We start from the raw sequence: 24,366 nt of genomic DNA, 5'->3' as shown, positions 1-24,366 counted from the left end.
TTCATGTTACATAGTCCTTCAAAATAGGAGTTTCTGTCCTGTCGTAGACTGTCCAGTGATGCTCTGCTGTGTGGCTCATCTGTGCAAGCCACCAAGAGTTGTGCAAGCTACTGCCCTTTGAAGACGGAGGTTGTTTCCGAAGCTTTATAAGTAGACGAAGTTTGGCGCAGAATCACTAGCTCCTCTGCCTCTGCCCCTCCAGAGTGCCGGGGTGCGTGCGAGGGAAGGGGCATTTTTTGCTAATTTAATTCTAAGACTCCTGTTTCATGGAGTCAGAATAGCACTTAGCACAGGCCAGGATCCTATAAACGTAGATAATAAATGATGGGTTTTGGTCCGCACTCGTGAATTGTACATCAAAGTATAAAATCTGATTCAATTATTTGTGACTTTAAAGGCGATTAGTTCTTCCTTTGAGCAAGATTTACGGCTTTACAGAAGGATTTGCATCCGTGTCAAAGCTTAATCGAAACGAGCATTTCCAAATGTCTTTTTGCTTTTGAAAATGTCGAGCATGATTTAAAATCGAGTTTCTCGATCTCTGCCCTGCTGGCTTGGGCTGGACGATGGCCTGGTTGGGCCTCCCTGTGCACTCACTTCAGGGTGTATAGCATCACTCCGGCCTCCACTCGCTTCATGCCCGTAGCACGCCCCTGCCCACAGTGAGGGCAGCTGAAAGTGTCTTCAGGCACCGCCACGTTGCCCCTGGGGGCGTAGTTGCCCCTCCAGTTTCTGTTGAGAACCCTGATGTTGACGTGCCGTGCTTTGGACTTTTAGCACTGAGAGCAAAGTTCTGATGCTTCATGTTCAGGTTTGAAGCTCTTCAATATGTTACATCGCATTTTGTGTCCTTTTTTTCCCTGAATGTAAACTATTGCTTTCAAATTTTAATATTGTGTAATGAATAGCATAGCACATAATTATACCCCGAGAGGTAACAAGGGCTACGAATTGGGTGTTCCTGGGGCGCCTGGGGGGCTCAGTTGGTCAAGCGTCTGACTTCGGCTCAGGTCATGATTTTGTGGCTCGTGAGTTTGAGCCCCGCATTGGGCTCTGTGCTGGCAGCTCGGGGCCTGGAGCCTGTTTCAGATTCTCTGTCTCCCTCTCTCTCTTCTGCCCATCCCCTGTTCACGGTCACTTGCTCACTCTCTGTCTCTTTCAGAAAAAAAACAACCCACAGACCAATTGGGTGTTCCTTCAGGTTTTTTTAAACTTTTAGTTTTTTAACATTTATTTATTTATTTTGAGAGAGAGAGAGAGAGAGGGAGTGTGTGTGTGTGTGTGTGTGTGTGCGCGTGCACGTGCATGCACACGTGAGCAGGGGAGAGAGGCAAACGGAGAGAGAGAAGAATCTTAAGCAGGCTCCATGGTCAGTGTGGAGCCAGACATGGGGCTCGATCCCATGACCCTGGGATCATGATGTGAGCCAAAATCAGGAGTCTGACACTCAACCCACTGAGCCACCCATGTGCCCCCTCCTTTTTTTTTCAATTTTAGAGAGAGAGAGAGAGAGAGAGAGAAAGAGAGTGTGTGTGTGTGTGTGTGTGTGTGTGTGTGTGTGCAGGGGAGGGGCAGAGAGAGGCCGAGAGACAGAATCCCAAGCAGTCTCCACGCTCAGTGAGGAATCCTGTGTCAGGGCTCGAACCCACGAACCTGGGACCATGACTTGAATTCAGGTCAAGGTTTTTAAATGTATAAATCCCATTGATAATTGCCATTGTAATGTTCTGTGGTCGAATGGATCACACTAAGCCTTCTGCTCCTTTCGAGGGAGGATTCTTTCCTTGACACCTTTCTGCTTGTCCATATAGTTGTAGTTGTCAGTAGGGTGTAAACAGCACGTGCAGATGACAGAAATGATTGGGGGCATGTGAACGAAGGCATTTGGGAAACATCTCTTAGGGGAAGAAACTTGGTTTTATGAAGTCGTGTGAACGGGTAGGTTTTGAACAGATACATTGATTTGTTTTCTTTCTTTTTTTTTTTTAATTTTTTTTAACGTTTATTTATTTTTGAGACAGAGACAGAGCATGAACAGGGGAGGGTCAGAGAGAGAGGGAGACACAGAATCTGAAACGGGCTCCAGGCTCTGAGCCGTCGGCACAGAGCCCGATGCGGGGCTTGAACTCACGGACCACGAGATCATGACCTGAGCCGAAGTCGGCCGCTCAACCGACTGAGCCACCCAGGCGCCCCTGATTTGTTTTCTTAATGCACATTTTATGTATGGACATCTCTGCTAGCTTTCTAATTCCCAAAATTGTAGGTGTTTTTGGCTAGCCTGCTGTTTCACATTTTTGTCCTGGTGGCCATATACAAAGCCATAGTTCATGTTTTCGAGAACATATCCATTGAAACTCACTGGAGTCTGAGAATTCCAAAATCCCCGCCCCCTTCATTTACATGTATCTGTATTAAGAAATATATTTTTACACCTGTTTTAAAGATTTTCCCCCACAAGAGAAACCACAGTAGAGGTAGTTTTAAACGGGCAAGATTACCCATCATGTAAATAACTCTAGTTGACTTTTTTTTTTTAACGTTGGTGACCCTACATGGTTAAAATTAAGATAAAACACAATCTAGCAGTATTAAAGCAGTATAAACGGATGTAAAAAAGGTCATTTGTTTTCTCCTACATCCCTAAACTTTCTCCTCATTGTGCCTCTCTTATACTCTGTGGAGTATACTACTACCAAAAATATGTATACACTCATTTGAAGCTATGCGTGTGTTTTCGATAAACATTTACACATATTGTGGGCACTTCTGTACACACTTGATTTTTACCTCTCTCTTTCCCACACACATACCTGCGGGGACCAGTCCTTGTCAGATTGTGCAGATCCGTGTCATTCTTTTTTAGGGGTGTATGGTATTAATTAATTCACTTATCTAGTCTTCAGTTAGCAGACATGTATACGCCATCTCCTTTTTGCTGTCATAAATACTGTTGCAGTGAACCTTCTGGTGTGCATATTGTGTCTGGGGCACATGACACGTATATCTAGGGGGTGAACTCAGCATTGGACCTTACCGTCCGTGTGATTTATAAATTTAATTTTGGGTAATTTCAGCATCACCTAATTGCTGTGCTAAAAAGGTTTTACGATTCCAGTGAGTATTCCTCTTCCCTCAACACTAGGTGTTATTTTTTGAAACAAGGTAATCACGTATGCGAAAAAGATGTAGGGTGGAGATAAATGTATCCACATCTATCTTTATCCATCTGTATCTGTATCTCTCACATGTTTATTGACCATTTGTACCCCCCCCCCCTTGCTCATTTATGTGTTTCTTTTGGATTGTTAATCATTCTTTTAGCATACCTTGTTTTTAGTAGCTGCATAATATCGAGAGTATTTAAACAGAAACAGAAACGGCTGTCTTTTTATGAAGAAGGCTTTCTTTGGTTGCTCTTATTGTTTCTTTATTGCTTATCCTGACCTCTGTGGTGAGAAGAGAAGTGGAAACCTCATTCTTCAGTTAATGATCTGATGTATTTGCTCATTCTGTAAATTTCTCGGACACCGGGGCGGCATCCCAGGTGCCTGGCAGGGACCCTGCTGTCCTGGAGCTGACGTGCTCACGGCAAAGGGGAGCTGGTAAAAAGAGGCACTTGGCCCACTTGGATGAGGCCAGCAGGGGAAGGGCTTTGAGGGTGGTGGTGGAGGGTTACCAGCCAGTATGATCGGGGTGGGGGTGGGGGCCTTTCCTGGGGAATTCTTGGAGCGTCAAGGCTTGAGTTAGGAGCAGATTTGATCTTAGAGGAACAGCACAAAGGTCGTATGGCTGGAGATTCCTGAATGAGGAAAGGAAAGGTCGCATGTGTGGTTGGATTTTATTCTGGGGGATAGGACACCTCTAGGATAGTTTTATTTATTTATTTATTTTTAAGGTTTTAATTTTAAGTATCTACACCCAAATGTGGGGGCTTGAGCTTACAAGCCTGAGATCAAGAGGTATGTGCTCTACTGACTGAGCCAGCCAGATACCCTGCCTCTGGATGGTTTTAGATGGAGCCGTGCTTTGTGTACCTGGCTGTGGTGTGGAGGGTGCCCCAGGATAGGGGTGCAGTGGCAGGAGGTGGGGGGCCCATGGGAGCTCTTACAGGGTCTTGGTGGGAAATGATAGGCATGGGCAGTATTTATCAGCCATTTTTTTTCTTTCTCATCCCAAAAGGAGCCCATTTTAGACATTCCCTAACCGCCCCCCCCCCCCCCCGCCCCGCCCCAACAGTCTCCTGTGAATTTTTTCCTTAATGGAGATGAAATTCACATGACCTAAAATTAACCATTTGAAAGTGAACATCTCCATTACTCCAAAATAAAATCCCGTGGAGTAATTAAGCACTCCCCTACTCCCTGGCCACCGACCCCTCGTGACCGTCAGTCTGCACACGACTTGTATGGATGTGCCTGCTCTGGGTATTACATTTAAGCCAAATCGTACAAAATGTGGCTTTCGTGTCGGCTCCTTTCACAGAGCGTATGTTTTCAGTGAATGATGCAGCATGCATCAGACCTTCATTCGTTTTTATGGCTCAGTAAACGTTCCACCGAGGACTCCAGAGTTTGTCTATCCGTCGATGGACATTCAGATTGTTTCCACCTTTGAACCATGGTGAATAGTGCTGCGGTGAATGTTGGTGTAGCAAGATTTGAGTACCGCTTTTCAGTTCTTTTGGGTTTATACCTAGGAAGGGACCCTCATGAAATTTCAAAGTACTGTATTTCTTTTTATGTACTGCATGTGTCTGTGTTTTATACATAAAAAGAGTAAGAGAGTTTTTCACCCCCCTGTTCTCCAGAACCCCCTTTGAGAATGTGTGCATTAGGCTGATAGCAGCGGGGATAGAGACCAGGGGGAGCTTGGGGGTATATTTTGGAAGCGGTGTGCAGGGAGGGGCCTGGCTGAAGAGTGGGGTAAATTGGGGCAGGAGAACAAGGGAGGAATTCGGGCAGTTTAGACGTGTTTGGCCTTGAACATCTAGGTGAGTGGTCATAGCGTTAACTGATATGGGGAGGTCGAGGCAGGTACATAGTGTTTCACAAATTGGGGAGGGGGGACGTGTGGCACTCTGGGGTGGACAGGGGCCATCGTGTTCCCCAAGGAGAGTTCTGCGTGTTGGAACCCAGGGTTGCTAGGTGACCCCACGCTGTCCCTTCCCTGTTTACAGGAAGCATTTTAGTCCCAGATGTCCGTGAGGGGGTCCCTGCCCTTTGGTGGCTGCATGGAGAGTGAACCAGACTCGTCTCCATGGGGAGCCAGTGTTCTCCAAACACCTTTATTCTTGCCATATTCAGGTGCTCTGTTTAAATTAAAAAATTTAGAACATAGTTCGTAAACCTTCAATACTTACATTTTATTAACAGAGGAAACTTTATGTGCCTGTGAAATTAAAGACTTGTTTTTCCCGTTATGTTTTAACTACAGAATTGCAAAAATAACGACTTTGCCTGTGTTGTTGCTAAGTTTCCCTGTAGGGACCACAAGGGGGCAGGGCTCTGTGAGATGCCTGGTGGCTTCCCTTTCCTCCTTTTTTTTTTTGAAATTTAAAATATTGATTTGATAGAGAGCAGGTGCGAGCGAGCCTGCATGAGCAGGGGAGGGACAGAGAGAAAGAGAAAATCCCAAGCAGGCTCTGCACTGTCAGCACAGAGCCTGATGCGAAGCTCGAACTCACGACCCTCGAGATCACGGCCTGACCTGGAATCAGGAGTTGGATGCTTAACCGATTGAGCCCCCCAGGCGCCCATCCTTCCTTCCTTTTTTAACATGAGCTGTTATGAAGCAGGGAAATGCGGACCCACGTGCTTGAGTTCTGCGTGTGACAGCACCTTTGTGTGTGTTTTTACTTCCGCCTACCCTTTTGGGTCAGACTTTCTTGACAAAGTTCCTCGCAGTCTACTCAGTACCTTGACTGGTATAAGACCCTTCCTCCTACCCCTGTTTGCTGGTCACGTGAGAGAATACAGTTAGAGCGGCACTGGTTTTTAGTCCTCGCAGAGAATGTATGACACTGATGTTTTCAGCCCCTGCAAATCTCTTTTGGAAGGAAGCAGATAGAATATGAATGAACGAAAAATAAAATCCTAATACTAAAGATGTTATTGGTAATACTTAAATCTTTGGAAATGCCTTTATCTTTGATGATTCTTATTTTGTGTGTGGTGTGTGTGTGTGTGTGTGTGTGTGTGTGTGTGTGTGTACCAAGCACTCTAATTCTGCTGGTTGTTATGGTACCTGGTTACAGGAACAGTGGTAGTGACAGTAAATTGAAGCTCTCATTTGAGAGAGTGTTGTGTGCCTGGGGCCGGGCATTTGTTCATTCTTACAGTGAAACTAAGTTAATTAGTATTAAAAAAAACCACCAACAACAAAACTTGATTCTCAAAATAATGTGGAGCATTGATCGAGCATTTGCTAAGGACCACTTGACGTGGATTAGCTAATCTCCTCGCCAGCTCCCCATCTCGTCTGCAGATGAGGTTCCCCACAGACACACCTGTTTCATCCCTTTGTGAGTTGATCCACCTCTGCTCTATAGGTGTTTGGAACCAAAGATTATTTGTCTTGGTGGTGGGGCAGGGGCGAGCAGCATCCTTGGTCTACACCTATTAGATTTTTTTTTTTTTTTTTTTTTTTTACACCTATTAGATATTGGTAGCACCCTGCCCTGCCCTAGTTGTGACAGCCAAAATTGTCTGCAGACATTGCCCAGCGTGTCCTGCCTGGATGGCAAAATCACTCCTGGCTGCCAGGCGTCTGGGTGGGCTCAGTCAGTTAACCGTCTGACTCTTGATCTCAGCTCAGGTCTTGGTCTCAAGGTTGTGAGTTCAAGCCCCATGTTGGGCTCCACGCTGGCCGTGAAGCCTACCTAATTAAAAAAAAAAATCACTCCTGGCTGACAACTGCTGGTTTAGGTGGTTGAAACCAACGCCCTCGAGGTTAACGGGGAAATAGGAAGTGATATTATACTAATAGCAAATAATAATACAGTGCTTCTCTGATGCCAGCCGCTGTTTTGATGATTAACGTACTAGATCCTTACAACTTGATGAGGTGGGTGCTTTTTACCAGTCCTTTTGTATTTTATTATCAGTGTCTCTCTTTGAGGCTACCAGGAAAGGACATTCACGGAGCTCAGGGACCGTGCCCAAGGACACCCATCAAGTCAGCTGCCAAGGTGGACTTCACACCTGGGGTCTGGCTCTCGCTGCCTGCCTGCCTCCATCCTCCCTGTGTCTAGTCTTTCCCCCTCTATCCATTAAAGGTAGCTTTGGTAGGTCTTTGTACTAGAGGCGAGGGAGCCCTGCATACTGACTGGCTGAGTTTCACCCATTGGATCCTCACTTTGACTCTACCCCCATTTGGCAGGTGAGGAAACTGAGGTGACCATCTGCCAGCGTGAGCACTGTTTGAAGTCCCCGGGACGTCCTGATTCGTAACGCCATTGCCATCAACAACTTTCCCTTAAGGATCAGATCACGGCAGAGTCCGTGTTTTCCTGTGCATCGGAGCAGGGCTGGCCATTATGTTGTCTCTAGGAGCTCTGTAACAGGACAGTCCCCGTAACGGCAGGCTGTGTAGGCAAAGGGGCAGGATCTCCAGGACGCATGGCCCATCTGAACACTCTTGTGTTGTTATGTGGTTTGCTTTCTGTCCTGCCCACATTCAGTGGATGAGGCTTAGGGGAGCAGTATGGAGGTAGCTTTAAGGTATTTAAAATAAAAAAAAAAAAAAAGTTTATTTTTAAAAAATTTGTTTTAATGTTTTTTTTTTTTTTTTTTTTTTTTTTTTTTTTTTTTAGAAGAGAGAGAGATCGAGAGCGAGTGGGGGAGGGGCAGAGGGAGAGGGAGAGGGAGACACAGAATCCAAAGCAGGCTTCAGGCTTAGAGCTGTCAGCACAGAGCCCGATGCGGGGCTCCAACCCATGATATGTGAGATCATGACCTGAGCCGAAGTCAGATGCTTAACCTACTGAGCCACCCAGGCGCCCTATGGTATTTTTAAAAGACTCAGGCTTAGGTATGATTTTCTATCCTCCTGTAAAAGTTTGGAACATAGTAAGGAGGGAGATCATTGACCAGTGACGCCCTCGCTCCATCTGGTGCTGAGTTTGGCTTCATTCTGCATCACGGAACCTTTGAAATGGGAAGCCAGAGATCTCCCAAGGGGTCGACTTGGCCCACGGCAGGTGCATTGGCTGTGCGAGCCAGCTCCCACATCTCCTATAAACGGATGGCATGCCATTTGTAAGCCTGGCTCGGGTCTCTGCATCTGGACCGTGCTGGGGGCCGCTTTAATCGCTATTTATTTTGAGATTTACACCCGTGAATGGGCCAAACCAATTTCAGTGGCAGCTTAGCCGATTTGTCTTAGAGCTTTGTGCTTAATAGAATGACTGGGGAGGCCTTCTTCCTTCACGGCTTAACATTGGGTTAAAGCCTGTGCTTGACATAAGTGGCCGACCCTTCCTGCTGCGCCCCATCTGGGCACTTCTGGGGGCCTTGTTGAAATCAAATACGATTTCTCCCCTCTCCCCCGACAAACAAGTTTTATTTGTTTATTCATTTGTAAATCTGTCTTTTAACAATGAACATCCTTTTTCAGCTTCACCAGCCTCTGCCAAGACGGGACAAGCAGGGAGTTTGTCCGGCAGCCCGAAAACCTTCTCTCCTCAAGCGTCCACGCCCATCACGACGAAAACGGACAAAACGTCTACCACTGGAAGCATCCTGAATCTTAACTTGGGTCAGTGGGGAGTTTTGGGAGCCTCTTTCTGTGGCATCTGTGCATATTTTTGCAAGTTGTGATGTCCTCTTTTGGGTGTGGTTCTTGAGCTCTGAACAAAACCTCTCTCAAAATATTAAGAAGGTATAGTGGACAAAGATGAAAGGAGATCGGTAAAAGGAGCAAGTAAGCGATTTCCTGGGGCTTGTTGATATGCAGAGTTGTTTTATCCTGACGGACCTTAGGCCGGTGTTTACAACGTTTTCTTGTTTATTACAAAAGTAACCCAGTTCTTATGCAGGTGTGTGTGTGTGTGTATATACATTTAAAGTTTTATACATGCGCACACTTGATGCAAGTCGAGCTTTATGAATCAATATTTACCTTTCCTATGTGCAATATATTCTGATACATTGTTTCCTTAGTTTTCTTTTTCTAATTAAAAAAAAAAAATGCCCGTCTTTATCCCTGACTTAGTAGGGTCCCCCTCCCCCCATCGCAGTTCTGTCAGTTGTTTCAAGAGCACTGCCTTCGGGCAAAGCCTTTAGCAAAAATTGGCACCAGAAATGCTAAATACCCAACCACGAAGTCATTTCATTGATTCGTTGCGTCAGGATTCTTGATTTTTATTGAGCATCTATTACACGCTGTGTGCTGTTTTAGACCCAGGGCAGAGGGTGGTGAGCAAGGGCCCTGCTCTTGTACCGAGCTTGGTTCTAGAAAGTGAGAGACAATAAATGGTAAGGAGAGAGATGCCTAGAATGGCGGGGGTCTGGAAGAGGCAGTGTTGGGGGAAGGCCTCTTGAGAGGTGGTATGTATTTATGTGTGTGTGCCGTTATTTATTTATTTAGAAATGTTAATTATTTTTGAGACAGTGTGAGCAGGGGAGGGGCAGAAAGAGAGGGAGACAGAGAATCCCTGCAGAGCTCAGGAGTCATGAGATCCTGACCTGAGCCGAAACCAAGAGTCAGACACTAAGAGACACTGAGTTACCTAGGAGAGGTGGTATTTAAGCCTCGATTTGCATGACAAGAAAAACCAGCCTTGCCCATATTGGGAGGAGGAACAAAAAATTAGGGCCTTAGGGGTCAGGGATGTTGTAGGAATGGCCAGGAGGCCCAGGTGGCCTGTCCCAGTGGGTGAGGGGAAGAAGGTGAGGAGATGAGGTCCCGGAGCACTGGGACCCTGTGGATCCCGCGGACCCTGGTGTGGAGCCCTTTGAGCAGAGGAGGCATGTGAACTGAGCACTTTAGAAGGACCTCTCTGGGTGCTGTGTGGAGAATAGCCTATGTCAGGTGGTCCTCTCCAGAGATGGTTCCCTCACTCCCCTCCAGGGGACACTGGGCAATGTCTGGTTGTCACAGCTGGGCGTGGGGCTCGAGTATACAGGGTTTTAGGAAGAGGGGGACAGCCACCTGTGCAGAGCGATGCTCGCACGTGGCCAGGACCCTCCAGGTTCGTCTTGTCCTGCAATGCCATTTCAGGCGGGGAAACTAAGGTCTGGAGAGGAGGTTCCAGGTGCCCAGGACTGCAGAGTTCCAGGTGCCAGGCAAGTGGCGGGACTGGAGCAAGCCCGTGTCTGCAGGGAGGCCAGAGCCTGGCCCGCCCTGGCTCACCTGTTAGCACGGACTGCGTGTGGTACAGCGGTCAGGGCCGTGGCTGGTGGGGACTCCTCACTCGAATGAAAGGGGACCCATTTGCTACTTTGGAATGTTCATGGAGCTCAGCGTTGTGGCTTGCTTCCTCACGCCCTCCTTCCGCCTCCACACCCCGAAAAGGAACACTGTGCTGGGGCGTTCTCACTGTGTCCTCTCTGCCCGTCGTGAGTGGCGAGAACAGCTCCTTCTCTGAACCAAGTGGTCTTGAGTGTCCTCATCACGCCGTGGGTCTTTCCGCTTGGCTTACCCACGGCGGCAGTGAGAGATTTCTCCCTGTCGTGCATTCTGGCGGGTGGGCATGCTGGAGCCTGAGAGGCTGCCCTGTACAGAAGACCCCGCCCTGCGCCCCCCCCCCCCCCCGCCATGCCCCCCATCTCCTCCTGTGCTGGGACCCTTGTTTTGTCAGTGGGAACCAAGGCATTGGAGATGTGGGCGTTTTTTGGGCTTCGGGTTCAATTACCTAACCGGGAGAGGATCAGAGAGGGACTGGTGAAGCGTGAAATCAGATGGTGGAGGGAAAAAGTCAGAGGGTGGAGGGAAATTCTAAATAATCCTCAAGAGGTTGTCCAGGGATGGGGCAGGTGCTTTCTATGGGGTTTTTTTGGGTCTGGCATCCCTGCAACTACTCTGAGCAGACAGAAAATGAAACAGTGCTGGGGAGGATGATGACATTATGATATCTAACCAAAGGGCATTTCGTTTAAAAAAAAAAAAAAAAAAAGCAGGACCTCCTGGGTGGCTCAGTCGGTTGAGCACCCGACTTGGGCTCAGGTCATGATCTCGCGGTCTGTGGGTTCGAGCCCCGCGTCGGCTCTGTGCTGACAGCTCAGAGCCTGGAGCCTGTTTCAGATTCTGTGTCTCCCTCTCTCTCTGCCCTTCCCCCGTTCATGCTCTGTCTCTCTCTGTCTCAAAAATAAATAAAACATTAAAAAATTAAAAAAAAGAGCAAAATTAGAGAAATGGCAAACAGGTGAGTGATTGTGGGGTTTGGGGTGGGGGAGGGCTTGATTCCGAATCACAGAGGGATTCTTTGGCAGAGGACGTGGCTCTGCATTCTGATGGTGGTTACACCTATCTGGCAGGTGTTAAAACACCCAGAACTGTTATCGCCCGCCCCTTCCCAAGTTTTACTCTCTGAAATCTAAAAACTATTAAAAAAAACGACAGCAACTTTCAAGGTAGATGATAACCCCATTTCAAAGATAGTGGACACTGGGGCACAGAGAAGCAAAGTCCTCTACCCAGCATCGCATAAGATTCGTGGTCAGGGTTGGCCTGCGGGCTCAGGCCTGTCTGCCTCCTAGTTTGTGCCTTCAGCCAAAATATGTGAGCGGACGCGCTGCAAGACAGAGCCGTGTTTTGATGTTGGAGGGACCCTCGACACTGCGCTTGTCACGCTGTTTGATAAATTGGCCTAGCTGTAGGGGCGAGGGGGTAAGGTGAAGATTTCGAATGGGCAGCGCCGTGGAGGACAGAGTGCCTTTCTGACGGATGCAGCTCCCACAAGTTGAACCTGGGTTGTCAGACTCTCAAGTTCCAAGAAAAATGCAAATCCACTTTTGTATATGAACTCTCCTCGTTTTTGGAAGTTGCCAATCAATTGCATTAAAAATAAAAACTCTGGGGTGCCTGGGTGGCTCAGTTGGTTAAGTGTCCGACTTCAGCTCAGGTCATGATATTGCAGTTCATGGGTTCGAGTCCTGCATCAGGCTCTGTGCTGACAGCTCAGAGCCCGGAGCCTGCTTCAGATTCTGTGTCTCCCTCCCTCTCTGCCTCTCCCCTGCTCAGGCTCTGTCTCTCTCTCTCTGTCTGTCTCTCTCTCTTTCAAATATAAATAAGTGTTAAAAAATGTAAAAAAATAATAAAAATAAAAATAACTCTAGTTGGCCAAAACACATAAATCCAACCCAAGGTACAAAAACCAGCCATCGGTCATCAGTTGGATACTTAACTATTCAAATTAATTTTGGTGCATGCCAGAGGGGAAGGCTTCCCTCAGAGACTTCTCACCTGACTTGCTAACGCACAGGCCCCTCGTTTGCTGTCTCGTTTGCTGTCTCGGGCTTTCTCTCTGCTGTAAAGCAAGGAGCTGAAGCCTGGTGGATTGTTACAGTCCCTTTCTTTGACCGTATGAGAAATAAGTCATAAATAAGCATGAGAGGAGGAAGGAAGGCCTGATTCTTTTCTTCTTCTAGACTCCTGTTTGCTTCTCTGGGAATCCCGTCTCCTCTTGTCGCACAGGGTGTTTGCTCTGGGCTGAACAAACACAGCAGTTCAGCAGTCCTGTTTGTGACACAAATGTGCCTGGATGCTCTGTCAGAGACGCTGGCAGAGCAATGGGAACTTGTCAGACCCGGAGCGTTTCTGCTTGTTTATTCCTCCGCTGTCGCTGATGGGAGGCCTCCTTTCTTTCTCTGTGTCAAATGATACCTTGAAGTCAGGCATCCTTTCAGAGTATGGATACAGAGCTGGGGGCTGAGGCTTCCCTCATGTGGCCATTTTTTTTTTTTCTTTCTAAAACAGTGGATGAGATGAAGAATGTCTCTTCTTGGCTTTTGATGGATGAGAGAACTTTTGCCAGGGTCTCTGGTCTGGATGGTATTGTTCCCTTGAAGGAGCCGCCATTTTGTGGCTCCTGGAATTCCAGCTTTTGAACAGAGAAAATCGAGTTCTTTTTCATTGAAAACGAAACTGTGCTTTGCTTGTACAGAGTTAATTTTGTGGTTATAAGTAGTGCATGCACATGGTGAGAAATCTCGAAAGACCAAAGGATGTTCAATGAAAAGCCAACCTGTCTGTAACCACCTGTCTGTCCCTTCTGACAGGTGACCACGGTTACCTCATTTTAGTCTTCTTGGGGAGTTCTTCTACGTTATATACCAGGGATTTTCAACCTGGGTGATTTCTGTTCCCCAAGGGGACATGTGGCACTGCCTGGAGACACATTTTTTTTTTTTTGTTTGTTTTTACATTTACTTATTTTGAGGGTGAGCGTGCGGGAACTGGGGAGGGGCAGAGAGAGAGGGAGAGAGAATCCCAAGCAGGCTCTGCACTGTCAGCACAGAGCTGGATGCGGGGCTCGAGCTTGCAAACAATGAGATCATGATCTGACTTGAAACTCAAGAGTTGGACGCTTAACCAACTGAACCACCCAGGGACCCCTGGAGACTTTTTCTTTTTTTAAGCTTTTATCTTTAAGTAATCTCTATGCCCAATGTGGGGCTCGAACCCACGACCCTGAGATCAAGAGTCCCACGCTCCACCAGCTGAGCCAGCCAGACGCCCCTAGAAACGTTTTTATTGTCACAACGGGGATGTGGGTGCTACTGGCAATGGAGGCCAGGGATGTACTAAACGTCCTACAAGGTGCAGGACAGCCCCCAGCGCCCCACCTCCACCCCCCACGACAAAGGCTTATCCAGCCCCAAATATCACTAGCGCCAACATTGAGAACCCCCAAGAACACATATATTCGTATCTGTGTTCCCTTTCCGTCTTTTCTCCCCACACCAATGCGGATATCTTTTACTGGTTGTCACCTTCTTTGTCATTAAACAGGCTGGCTTTTCCATATCAGCACATAACGATCTCTAGTTGTTTTTTAGCGGTTGTATTTTATTCTATTTCAAGGTGAACTGTTAATTTATTTACCCAGGCACCTTATTTATCGACTCTAGGTTGTTTTGCTGTTGCAAACAGCTGAAATGAAGACCCTTTTACCCATGTGGGAGTATAGCCATAGGATGAATTCCTAGACGCAGAATCTTGGGTCAGAGGCCACGTGCAGTTGACATTTTGAGAGATGTTGCCAAATTGCCCTGCAAAGAGGTGGTTCTGATTTATGCTTCCTCCAGAAATGTAAGATCGTGCCTTTCTCCAGCGTTGGTGTTTCTTCTTCCTGGTTTCCATTTATAGCCGAAGCTGTCTTCGTATCAGCCGGAAAGTTCAAAATGTTGGCAGCAAAGGTGGATTCTGAAGATATTCCCGATATAGAAGGGCAGGGGTGGAAGAAATCCTGATAAGCAACTATTCGCTAAATGAGAAAGAGAAGCTCTCGTCTTCTCCCTGTGGAGGAGAAGAAAGTCAAAATGCGGTTGAAAATTCGAGAACGAGAATTGGATGTGGCTCAACTCCTGAAGGTCTGATCCCAGGACCCACCCCCCCCACCCCGGCTTCGGGTGGTTTCTCGTTAGGAGCCACATTACCTCAGCTTATTGACTGGAGAAACCTGAACTGTAAAATAACGTGCTGTACTGTTTCTTCATTCCTCTTAATTATGAGAATTTCCGAGTCCAGTCTTTTAAAGGCTAAAGTTAAGAGATTGCATTTACTGTAGACACAGCCACACACACACGATTATTCTGATGAGTTTGTAGGTCTCTATGAATCCTAAGGTTTAGAAAAGTGATACTGTTAACACAAAGGTTAAGGCAAATCAGGAGGAATTTTCTTTACTCACAGAGAAGATTGGTCTGGGGCGCCTGGTGGCTCAGTCGGTTGAGTGTCGGATTCTTGATTTTGGCTCAGATCCCATGTGTCAGGCTCCCTCTTATCAGTGTGGAGCCTACTTGGGGATTCTCTCTCTGCCCCTCTTACATGGTCTTGTGTTCTCTCTCTCTCTCTCTCTCTCTCTCAAAATAAATGAATATTAAAAAGAAGTTCTCAGTAACAGCGGCCAGTTAGAATCATCTTTTTTTTTTAATTACAAAAAAATTTTTGTTTGATGTTTATTTTTGAGAGACGGAGCACGAGTAGAGGAGGGGCAGAGAGAGAGGCACAGAGTCCAAAGCAGGCTCCTAGCCATCAGCACTGAGCCCAGCGTGGGGTGGGGCTTGAACCCATGAACTGTGAGATCATGACCTGAGCCAAAGTTGGATGCTTAACCGACTGAGCCACCCAGGTGCTCCCCCCCATTTAAAAAATCTTAATATTTAAAACAAACAAAAAAACCAAAACAATAAAATCTTAATATTTTTTTAAGTAGGCTCTATGCCCAATGTGGGGCTTGAACTCATGACCCTGAGATCAAGAGCTACATGCTCTACTGACTGAGCCAGCCAAGGCGCCCCATCTGGGTTTTTTTTTTTTTTTTTTGTAATGTTTATTTATTTTTAAAAGAAAGAGCTCATGAGCAGGGGAGGTGCAGAGAGAAAGGGGGACAGAGGATCAGAAGTGAGCTCTGTGCTGACAGCAACCAGCCGGATATGGGGCTCGGACCCCACGATCTGCCCGAGATCATGACCTGGGCTGAAATCAGACGCTTAGTGGAGTGAACCATCCAGGTGCCCCTCTCTGGGTTATTTTTAAACGGCCAGTGTCCAGGCCTTCCCCCAGGCTAGTTAATTCACATTTTCGGGGAGGGGGACCGAGACGTTAGGATTTTTTTGTTTAAAGCTCTGTTGATTTCAGTTTGCAGCCAAGATTATCAGTTAGTGCCCTACAGATGGAAATGGCAAACGTTCAGGCCTTGGACCAAATCTGGCCCCCTACTTGTTTTTGTAAATAAAGTGTTATTAGAACACAGTGTCATCAATTTGTGCACATATTGTTTATGGTGACTTTGGTAGCAGAGGCTGTATGGCCTGCAGAGCCCAATTTGCTCTCTGACAGCAAAAGTTTGCTGACTCCTGGTGTAGTAGATGGTGTTTTTTGTTTTTTGTTTTTTTTTGTAACTGCTGTGTCGAGTGTTCATTGAGGACACTGATGGAAAGTATTTTTGTGAGTTAATTTCTTTTACAACTTCATACTTGAAAAGCTGCCTTTTCCCTTAGGAACCCAGTATCCTTTCTCATTTCTGAGAGTGGAAGTTATGAGACCGGCTTCCTATCCTTTCCCTTCCCGGTCACATTCATCACTTAACCGTTGAAATCCCTAAGTTGTTCTCATAGTGCTTGTTCTTGAATTGGATCTTTTTTCTGTTTCCTTGGTCCTCCTCCTTTTCCCCCTTGCCGTTTTATTGTTGTCATTATTAGTCTCTGTTCTCTTTGTAAGGTGCATCTCCAGTAAATTTGCAGGAATATTCTTCCCTTGCTCCGAAATACCCTGTGCCTTCACCCTATCTTCTCCGTGCGCATCTCCAGTCCCGTACAAAGAAATGCACACGGATGCTCACACACGTGTACACACACGCTCACAGGTGGATATGTTTTTAGAGCCTTAGAGCCTTTTCTCGTAGGACAAGGATAGTATCTGCTTGTTTTGAGCAACTCACTTCTGACATTTTCCTGAGGGCTGCCCCGAGTGTGTTTTGGGGAAAGGGCCCTTCCTAATCCTAATCTCCCCTTGGTAGTGACCTCATTATGGTGGTAAAATTAAGTCAGAGCAGTCTGTTGCTCTCGTGAGCTGTGAGAGGGTCGCGAGGGGTTCAGGGGAGGCTGCCTACCTCTGCTGACTTGAACGGATCTCTGGGTGTGCAGGGTCGAGGGACTGCCCCGTTCCCGCGTGACGGGGAAGGTGTGTGGGTCATGTTGGAAAATGGATACGAGCAGTGAGTGAAGGTTTTGAGCAGCCCTTGTGGTCCAGCCCTCAGACTGTATACACCGGGCTTCTTTCACAGCCTGGTGGGCATAGATGTGTCGGGGTGGGGACAGCAGGGGGTGGAGGAAGCCTGAGAGTGAGCTCATAGGTGGTGGCAACGGGCTCGGAGGTGGCCTCTCATCTTTGTCCTTGATAAATGTTACGTTGGTTTTCTGGGATTGGCCAGGGCAGGGCATATGCTCTGCGTTCTGTGCCTAGGGTCAGTTGGAGAGGCAGGGGGATGCCAGGGGTGGCAGGCAGGTGGGCAGCTACTGATCCCTGCCTGTGAAGTCTCCTTGCTTCCTGGGCCTGTGCAGCCGCCTTCATTTTGTCCCTTTCTTCTGTTTTGGGGGACGCTGGAGGAGGTGGGGCGAAAGGAATGTCAGCAATGCAAGCTTACAGACCCTTGGAATCTGGTCCAGTTGGTCATGTAAGGAGCCCACGGCGGAAGCGGGGAGGGTGGCCAGACCCTTGGCCTTGGGTCCTCCATCAGAGACCTTTGCCTGGGATTAGGGTGAGGAACTTGGGCCGTATCTGAGCCAGAAGACAGAGGTTTAGTATCCAGGGCCGATCTGTTCACCTGTCTTCAGATGGGTGTCTGAGCCACAAAGGAGCACAGCAGGTTGGCTGTAAGGTCTGCCTGTCTGACATTTACCCCACTTTTCTGACTTGAACTCCAGTCTAGGTGGACAGGAGTGAGCAGCAAAGTCTCCGTGGTAAATGAGGAAGCCGGACCCCCAGTTATGTGTATGTGTGCTCTGGGGGGACGGGGGCAGGGAGGCAGCACTCAGTGTCTGTTGGTTACGAGTCCTCTCGGGTCTGGGCCTGGAGTTAAAAGCACACTCTGGCCAGATGCAGTGTGACTTTATCTGTTGACACGGAGATTGACCATATTACTGTAACCTTTGGCTTTCAGGATCCCTAATGACGCGGAATTCGACAGACAACCGTCTGGCTGGGGTTGTGCGTTGTAAATATTGAAAGCCACCCAGGCGACCGTTCAGCAGACACGTGTGTTGGCGGGCTATTACCAGCCCACCGTTGAGCAGATGATGTGGGGGCAAGGTTTTTGGGGTTTCTCTCCCCGCCGTGCTCTCCAACGTGTGTGTGCGAGAAGGAAGCTGAGTGAGGAGTGTTGCGGGTTCTTCCGTCCAGCGCGTGTCTGATGAGGGTGCGACCCTGTCTTCCAGATCGGAGCAAGGCCGAGATGGACCTAAAGGAGCTGAGCGAGTCGGTCCAGCAGCAGACCGCGCCCGTCCCCCTCCTCTCGCCCAAGCGGCAGATCCGCAGCAGATTCCAGCTAAATCTCGACAAGACCATAGAGAGCTGCAAAGCACAGTTAGGTACGTCCTTTGGTTTGCTCTCGCATCGTCACCGTTAACTCTTTGTAGGGTCGCCGCCCGGATGAAGCCAGCGCTGGATCCCGGCTGCTGTAGGGCAGCATTGAGCGTGCGACTCCCATACAGTTCCCCCAACGGCGGAGCCTCTCGGGTCGGCTCGTCACTTGTTCACAAGGGTTCTTTGAAATCCACCCAGTTTATTCTCTGGTTGTGGTAGCCTGCAGCCTCGAGGTGCAGGTGGTAGGGAAATTTGAAAGCAGAAGGGTCTTCCTGAGTTTGCCCCCACGCTCGCCGTCTGCACACGTCAGTGGCTCACCGTCAAGTCCAGTTCGACCCACAAACAACCGACACAAACCCTTCTGCCGCAGACCGGGCCCTCCCCACCTGGCACACGCATCCTGCTTCTGTACCTGTTGCCTGCCTTCCTCTTCCCCGTGCTGCCTGCCTTCACACCGCCTACCTGAATTCTTTCCCTAAGGCTGAGCTCAGGCATCCCCTCCTCCAGGAAGTCTCCTCTGACTGCCCTTCCTCCCTATCTGCCCCCTCCTGTGGCACTTTATTGCTGGGGAACATCAGTGGTCACTTTGTGTGGGGGTGTCCCTCTCCATTGGAAGCTAGACTGGAAGCTCCTTGAGGGCAGGGAGGTTGTCTCATAAGCATTGATGTTCTCCAAGGTACTTGGTCTTGTGTACATAGTAGGTGCTCCGGAATGTTTGTGGACTAAGTAAACGAAAGCAGGAGGGTGTTTGCGAAGAAGCGGGATGGCTGGCCTCAGGAGAGAGAGCTCCGCTACGGTGAGGTTGAGAGTGTCTGTGGGTGCTCTGGACCTTAGAATGACCAAGCTGTGGTTAGGAGTCATCCAGAAGGGCCAGAGGAGGAATGGTTGTAATTTTGCAGGCCATTTAAGTATCTGCCTTGGGTCTTTCCATGCATCTGGGCTGACTCCTTAATTTATTATTAACGTTAATAAGAATTTTAATATTTCTGTTTACTGACTGTTTCCTGCATACCTCGCACTGTAGCACGCACGGTGCATAGATTGCCCTGACAGGTCGATAGCATTTTCAATCCCATTTTGCAGATGGAGAAACTGAGGCTCAGAGTGGTAGGTCCCTAGTTCAGGGTCACCAGGTGAATAAAGGCGCAAGATCAGGGTTTGAATTCGTGTCTTTTGGGCTCCGGTATGCAAGCTTTCCTTAATCACATTTGTGGTCACACTTGTCCTCGTATCTGACTGTATCTGACCTTGTATCTGGCTACGGTAGCATAAGCCTTAGGACCCAGAAGTTAAGACCAGATCTGAGATTTTGGCTTTTGGCTTCTCCTGTTTTTGATGGAGCCCTGACGGAGGCTGGTCTACTTCTGAGATGAGTCTGCTGGTATCTGGTGCCCTGGGCTGCTCGTGGCTTTTGTCTGTTTGCAAGTTTCCTTTCTGTGTCTGGGTCTCAATGGTGACCCCACTCACGGTGACCGTTGCCCCAGAACGAAGGCGGTACAGATTTGAGTTTTCCTCTTTTCAAAAATTTTAAGATACGGTATCATTAACCTGTGGCCGGACGACGCTCCTTACCGGGAGCAAGACACGTCAGTGGGTTGAATGGAACGTGCTTTTGCCCACTTTTGTTTGTGTCTGTGAAACACCCGCTGGTCTGTCATTTTGCATTTTGATAGAGACGTGGAAGCGTGTGACTTTGGTCTTGACTCCGCCGTCCGTGAAGGACCAGGGTAGACAAGGCGGCAGTGACTCTGCGTCAGCACCGGGCGTTGGAGGGAGGGTGGGGCAGCCCGGTCACCTGGAGATGGCCCTCACCTGCCGGAAGGGGCCAGTGGCTTCGTGACTCCAGCCGGCTGCTGCCTTGCAGGCCTGTGACCCAGAGCGGCCAGATCTTGCGTTTTCTTCCACACAAGCCTGCTGCCTTGATTTCTGTGTGAAGGTTCCTGGTTTGTGAGTCGGGCAACACGTTCTAAGTGAGAAACAAACAGACGACAAAATAGCCGCTGGGCCAAACCGTGGCCCCCTGAGTAAAACGTGTGCCGGCCAGATGCAGATGCGGCTTGTAGGCTGTGAGCTGGCGACCTCTGCCTCAAGGCTTTGGTTTACTTCTTTGAGCTCTGGACTCAAAGCGACGAGGACTTGAACGCTTTGGGAACTGGTGGCGAGAGTGCTGGTGGTCCGTCAGGAGTGCCCAGGGTTCCGGCCTTGCCTCTGTCTTGGTTTTCTTTGGGCCTTAGGGTAAGTGGTTTCTCTGGGCCTCTGTTTTCTAATCTGTAAAGTGGATCCATTTTAACAGCTCATCTCCTTTGTCCCCCACCCCTCCCAGTCTCCACGGCCCAGTTAGTTATCGGTGTCGCAAGGACACAGCTCCGGATAAATGTAAAATTTATGTTGTCTGGTCCCTTGTCATCTTCGAGTGTCAGTAACCGAAACCCTCTGCAAACCCCAGTTGGCATTTGTTAGATGCCGTTCGCTGCTAACCCCACCAGGCCAGGGGGATGCGATTGGAAATGTTTCATTTTATTCCAGCATTTGGCGTGGAAAATGTTTGCGTTTGGGGTCCTGCTCTTTTCTTTTTGTGACTACGCCACATGCTGGGTTTTCTCTTTGAATTTAGGCATAAATGAAATCTCAGAAGATGTTTACACGGCTGTGGAGCACAGCGATTCGGAAGATTCAGAGAAGTCCGATAGCAGTGATAGTGAATATATCAGTGATGATGAACAGAAGTCCAAGAATGAGCCAGAAGGCGCAGAAGACAAAGAGGGTAGTCGGGTGGACAAAGAGCCATCGGCTGTCAAAAAAAAACCCAAACTGGCAAACCCAGTGGAGACTAAGGAGGAGCTGAAAAGCACATCACCGGCCAGCGAGAAAGCAGATCCCGGCTCGGTCAAGGAAAAGGCCAGCCCCCAGCCTGAGAAGGACTTCTCCGAAAAAGCAAAAGCCTCCCCTCACCCTGCAAAGGATAAACTGAAGGGAAAAGATGAGACGGATTCCCCAACAGTACATTTGGGCCTGGACTCCGATTCAGAAAGTGAACTTGTCATAGATTTAGGAGAAGACCATACTGGGCGGGAGGGTCGAAAAAATAAGAAGGAACCCAAAGAAACATCTCCCAAGCAGGATGGTAAGTGAACCCCCACCAGTTTCGGTTTCTTGATTTGGCTTAGAGTACCCCCTTGTGTTGGTATTTCCAGAAGTTACGTGGCTCTCCGACATCACAGAGGGGGGCACCAGAGCAGACCTTTGATTGGCTCGAGGTCACCTAGCTAAGTCACTAATCAGGTCCAGGACTGACTCCAGGCCTGCCCGCCTTTCGCCCAATGTGGTTGATTTTGAGCTCAGAAAAATAAAAAACGGTAGGTGTTTCTAGCAGTCGGGTCATTTTTTTGCCCAAGCTCCACTTTCCCAATACGCTCACTTGTTTCCCTAAAATGTTTGTCAACATATAGACATTTGACAAGGTTGGAATTGTTAGAAGTGTTTATTTTTCATTTTTTTGTTAAAATTTTTTTTTAATGTTTATTTTTGAGAGACAGAGAGAGAGAGAGAGAGAGAAAGAGAGAGAGAGAGGGAGAGAGAGAGAGAGAGAGAGAGAGAGCGAGCGAGCATGAGTTGGGGAGGGGCAGAGAGAGAGACACACACACACAGAGTCCGAAACAGGTTCCAGAGTCTGAGCTGTCAGCGCAGAGCCTGATGCAGGGCTTGAACTCATGAACCGTGAGATCATGACCTGAGCCAAAGTATGACCAACTGAGCCACCCAGGTGCCCCTGTTAGAAGTGTTTAATTCAGAGATCTTGATGAGTTCAGCTCCTGTTCTTCCCTTCACGCTGCCCAGGTGCCTCATGGTGCATTTTCTTACTGGAATCTGAGACCATCTGGGGAGATGGTACCTGAATACCGAGTGCTTCTTGGGACCCTAGACAGGGAGAAGGCACTGGATGGTGGGCACCTGAATTGAGGTGCCACCATATATGTGTTTATCCGACCTGAGTCCAGGGTCTTTGAGCCCTGGCATTGTTGGCATCTTGTGCCGTGTAATTCTTTGTCCTGTGTGTTGGAGAATGTTTGGCAGCCTCCCGGGCCTCTTCCTGCTGGGTGCCAATAGCCTCTGCCTACTGGTGGCAGTCAAAGATGTCTTGATATTGCCATTTGCCCCCTGGGCGGCACAAATCTCTGGCTGAGAACCATCACCTGGTCTCAGGGGTGCTCCCCATTGCCGCTGTCACAGACCGAACCCGCAGTGGCCACCCTCCCCTGGCGCAGCCCAGGCATGTTGACAAGCCTTCCAGGAAGAGCGTGTGAATGATGTGAAGGGTGTCCTTCCTGTGGACAAGGCAGTTAGCATGTTTTTTTTAAGCTGGTTTGGCAAGTGGGTGTAAGGGGATTCCAACGTGCCCAAGAAGGGGAAAGAAGAATTAATTTAGGGCCCAGGAAAAACATTGCCTACGGACACACTGGAAATCGTAGCCATAAAACCTGGACTTTGTGAGCACCTGAAGGGCTAGTCAGGTTTAATTTCTGACCTGGGCCAACTTTTGACAGGAGCTAACTTCCCAACCAAACTCTTGAGTCAGAGGTGATTCTACACCCCCTGAGCATTTCGGAGGCTGGCTGCATAAAGCATGTCGGGAGTGGGCCTTGAGAATCTTTCTTCTGTGCCACGGAGCCTCAGTTGTTGGGGAGAGAGAATTTCTGCAGTTCACTGATGAACCGTGTCTGAATGGTGCGGTGGAGGGAGAAAGAGAAGTGATTGAAAGGGGCAGGGAGGCTAGAACAGCACACCGTCCTGAGTCCCCGTGGATTTGGGGGTGGCCTCCAAAAAATCCGACTTTGTTGTGGATTGGGGTTTGAGGCAGATGTGGCAGAAAACAGTAGGAGAGTAGCATCTTTTCCATATTCCATGTGGTTTGGGGGGAATATTTGGGTACAAAGATGGCAGTGCTCCTATGAGCGATAGGTATACTGTTCCTTAATGTCCGGAACCTGTCTTTTGATTGATTGGTTTTATGCCTCTTCCTCTTCCAGAAAGGATCTGTAACAGATTGACAAGAATATTTAACCATGAAACAAAACGAAGATACAGAAGTCTGTAAAAGAGGAAGGTAGAATAGTAAGAGGTCCGGGAAGGTTTATGCACATAACCATGTACTGTTTCGGCCTTCAGTGTTAGTGAAGTTGAGCTTTCATTTTGGCTGTGAGCTTCCTAGCAGTCAAAGCAAAAAGGGAAATACAGCAGTCAAGGCAAAAAGGGAAATACAGCCCCTTAAAAGATCTCATATTCCCCTCCCACCCACCCCCCCCAAAATAAACAAACATCGCAGTCGATTAAGCGAAATACAGCTGTTCTTGCACTGATGTCTGAGGGAAATACCTTCAAGAAACCCCAAGTATATAGGGGTTGTAATTAAGCTGAAGATGATTCTGAAACTTAATTCAGTTCGTGCATTATCCTGGGGGTTGGGACAAAGACCTACCAGTCTTTTTTAAAAAATTTTTTTTAATGTTTTATTTTATTTTTGAGACAGAGAGGGACAGAGCATGAGCAGGGGAGGGGCAGAGAGAGAGGGAGACACAGAATCCGAAGCAGGCTCCGGGCTCTGAGCTGCCAGCCCAGAGCCCGACGTGGGTCTCGAACCCACGGAGTGTGAGATCATGACCTGAACCGAAGTCGGACGCTTAACCGACTGAGCCTCCCAGGCGCCCCAAGACCTACCAGTCTTAAAATCTAGAGCCCCTCGATGGTAGTTTGGGTCTTGAAGGATCAACTTTGTACCAGACTCTGCAGTGGAGCATGCTTTCAACGATGTGTTTAGCCGAAGGGTATTTTGGAGTGAGCCGTGGTGACCTCCAGCTCCCCTTCAGCTGGGAATGAAGCTCACGTATAGAATCTGGAGACATAGCCAGCAAAACAGCTTTGTGGCTGGTGATGTCAGGATAGAGGCAAAGAGAGAGCTTACTTCGAGACCTTGCTATGGTTCCCGTAAAACATCAGTAATTTCCATTCTTCTCTTTAAAAGCCTGCCTTTTAGGGACTAGACAGCGACCAAAGTCTAGAAGAAGTAGTTTAATAAGTAGGGACAGCTTCTGGAGTATTGGCCCTTAAGAGACTCACCCT

General features: G+C 48.3%; 1 protein-coding gene and 1 long non-coding RNA gene across 23 annotated transcripts in view; both read left to right on the top strand.

Moving 5' to 3' along the window:
* The window catches only part of LOC144615867 (uncharacterized), a 742,065-nt gene that overhangs the window by 299,234 nt on the left and 418,465 nt on the right, over window positions 1-24,366 (top strand). The window lies entirely within an intron of this gene.
* ZMYND8 (zinc finger MYND-type containing 8) overlaps window positions 1-24,366 on the top strand; it is a 125,303-nt gene that overhangs the window by 72,732 nt on the left and 28,205 nt on the right. For 21 of the 22 annotated variants that reach the window (XM_078443984.2, XM_078443981.2, XM_078443983.2 and 18 more), the window contains 3 exons: window positions 8,617-8,757; window positions 18,102-18,254; window positions 20,864-21,373. In XM_078443984.2, the coding sequence (XP_078300110.1) occupies window positions 8,617-8,757; window positions 18,102-18,254; window positions 20,864-21,373 (804 nt within the window). The remainder of the gene's footprint in view (window positions 1-8,616; window positions 8,758-18,101; window positions 18,255-20,863; window positions 21,374-24,366) is intronic. The other variant, XM_078443998.2, reaches the window with a different exon arrangement.

Source organism: Panthera onca, chromosome A3 (assembly GCF_046562875.1).
Source record: "Panthera onca isolate mPanOnc1 chromosome A3, mPanOnc1 haplotype 2, whole genome shotgun sequence".
Taxonomy (NCBI): Eukaryota; Metazoa; Chordata; class Mammalia; order Carnivora; family Felidae; genus Panthera; species Panthera onca.
This window is presented reverse-complemented; position numbering and strand designations above follow the sequence as displayed.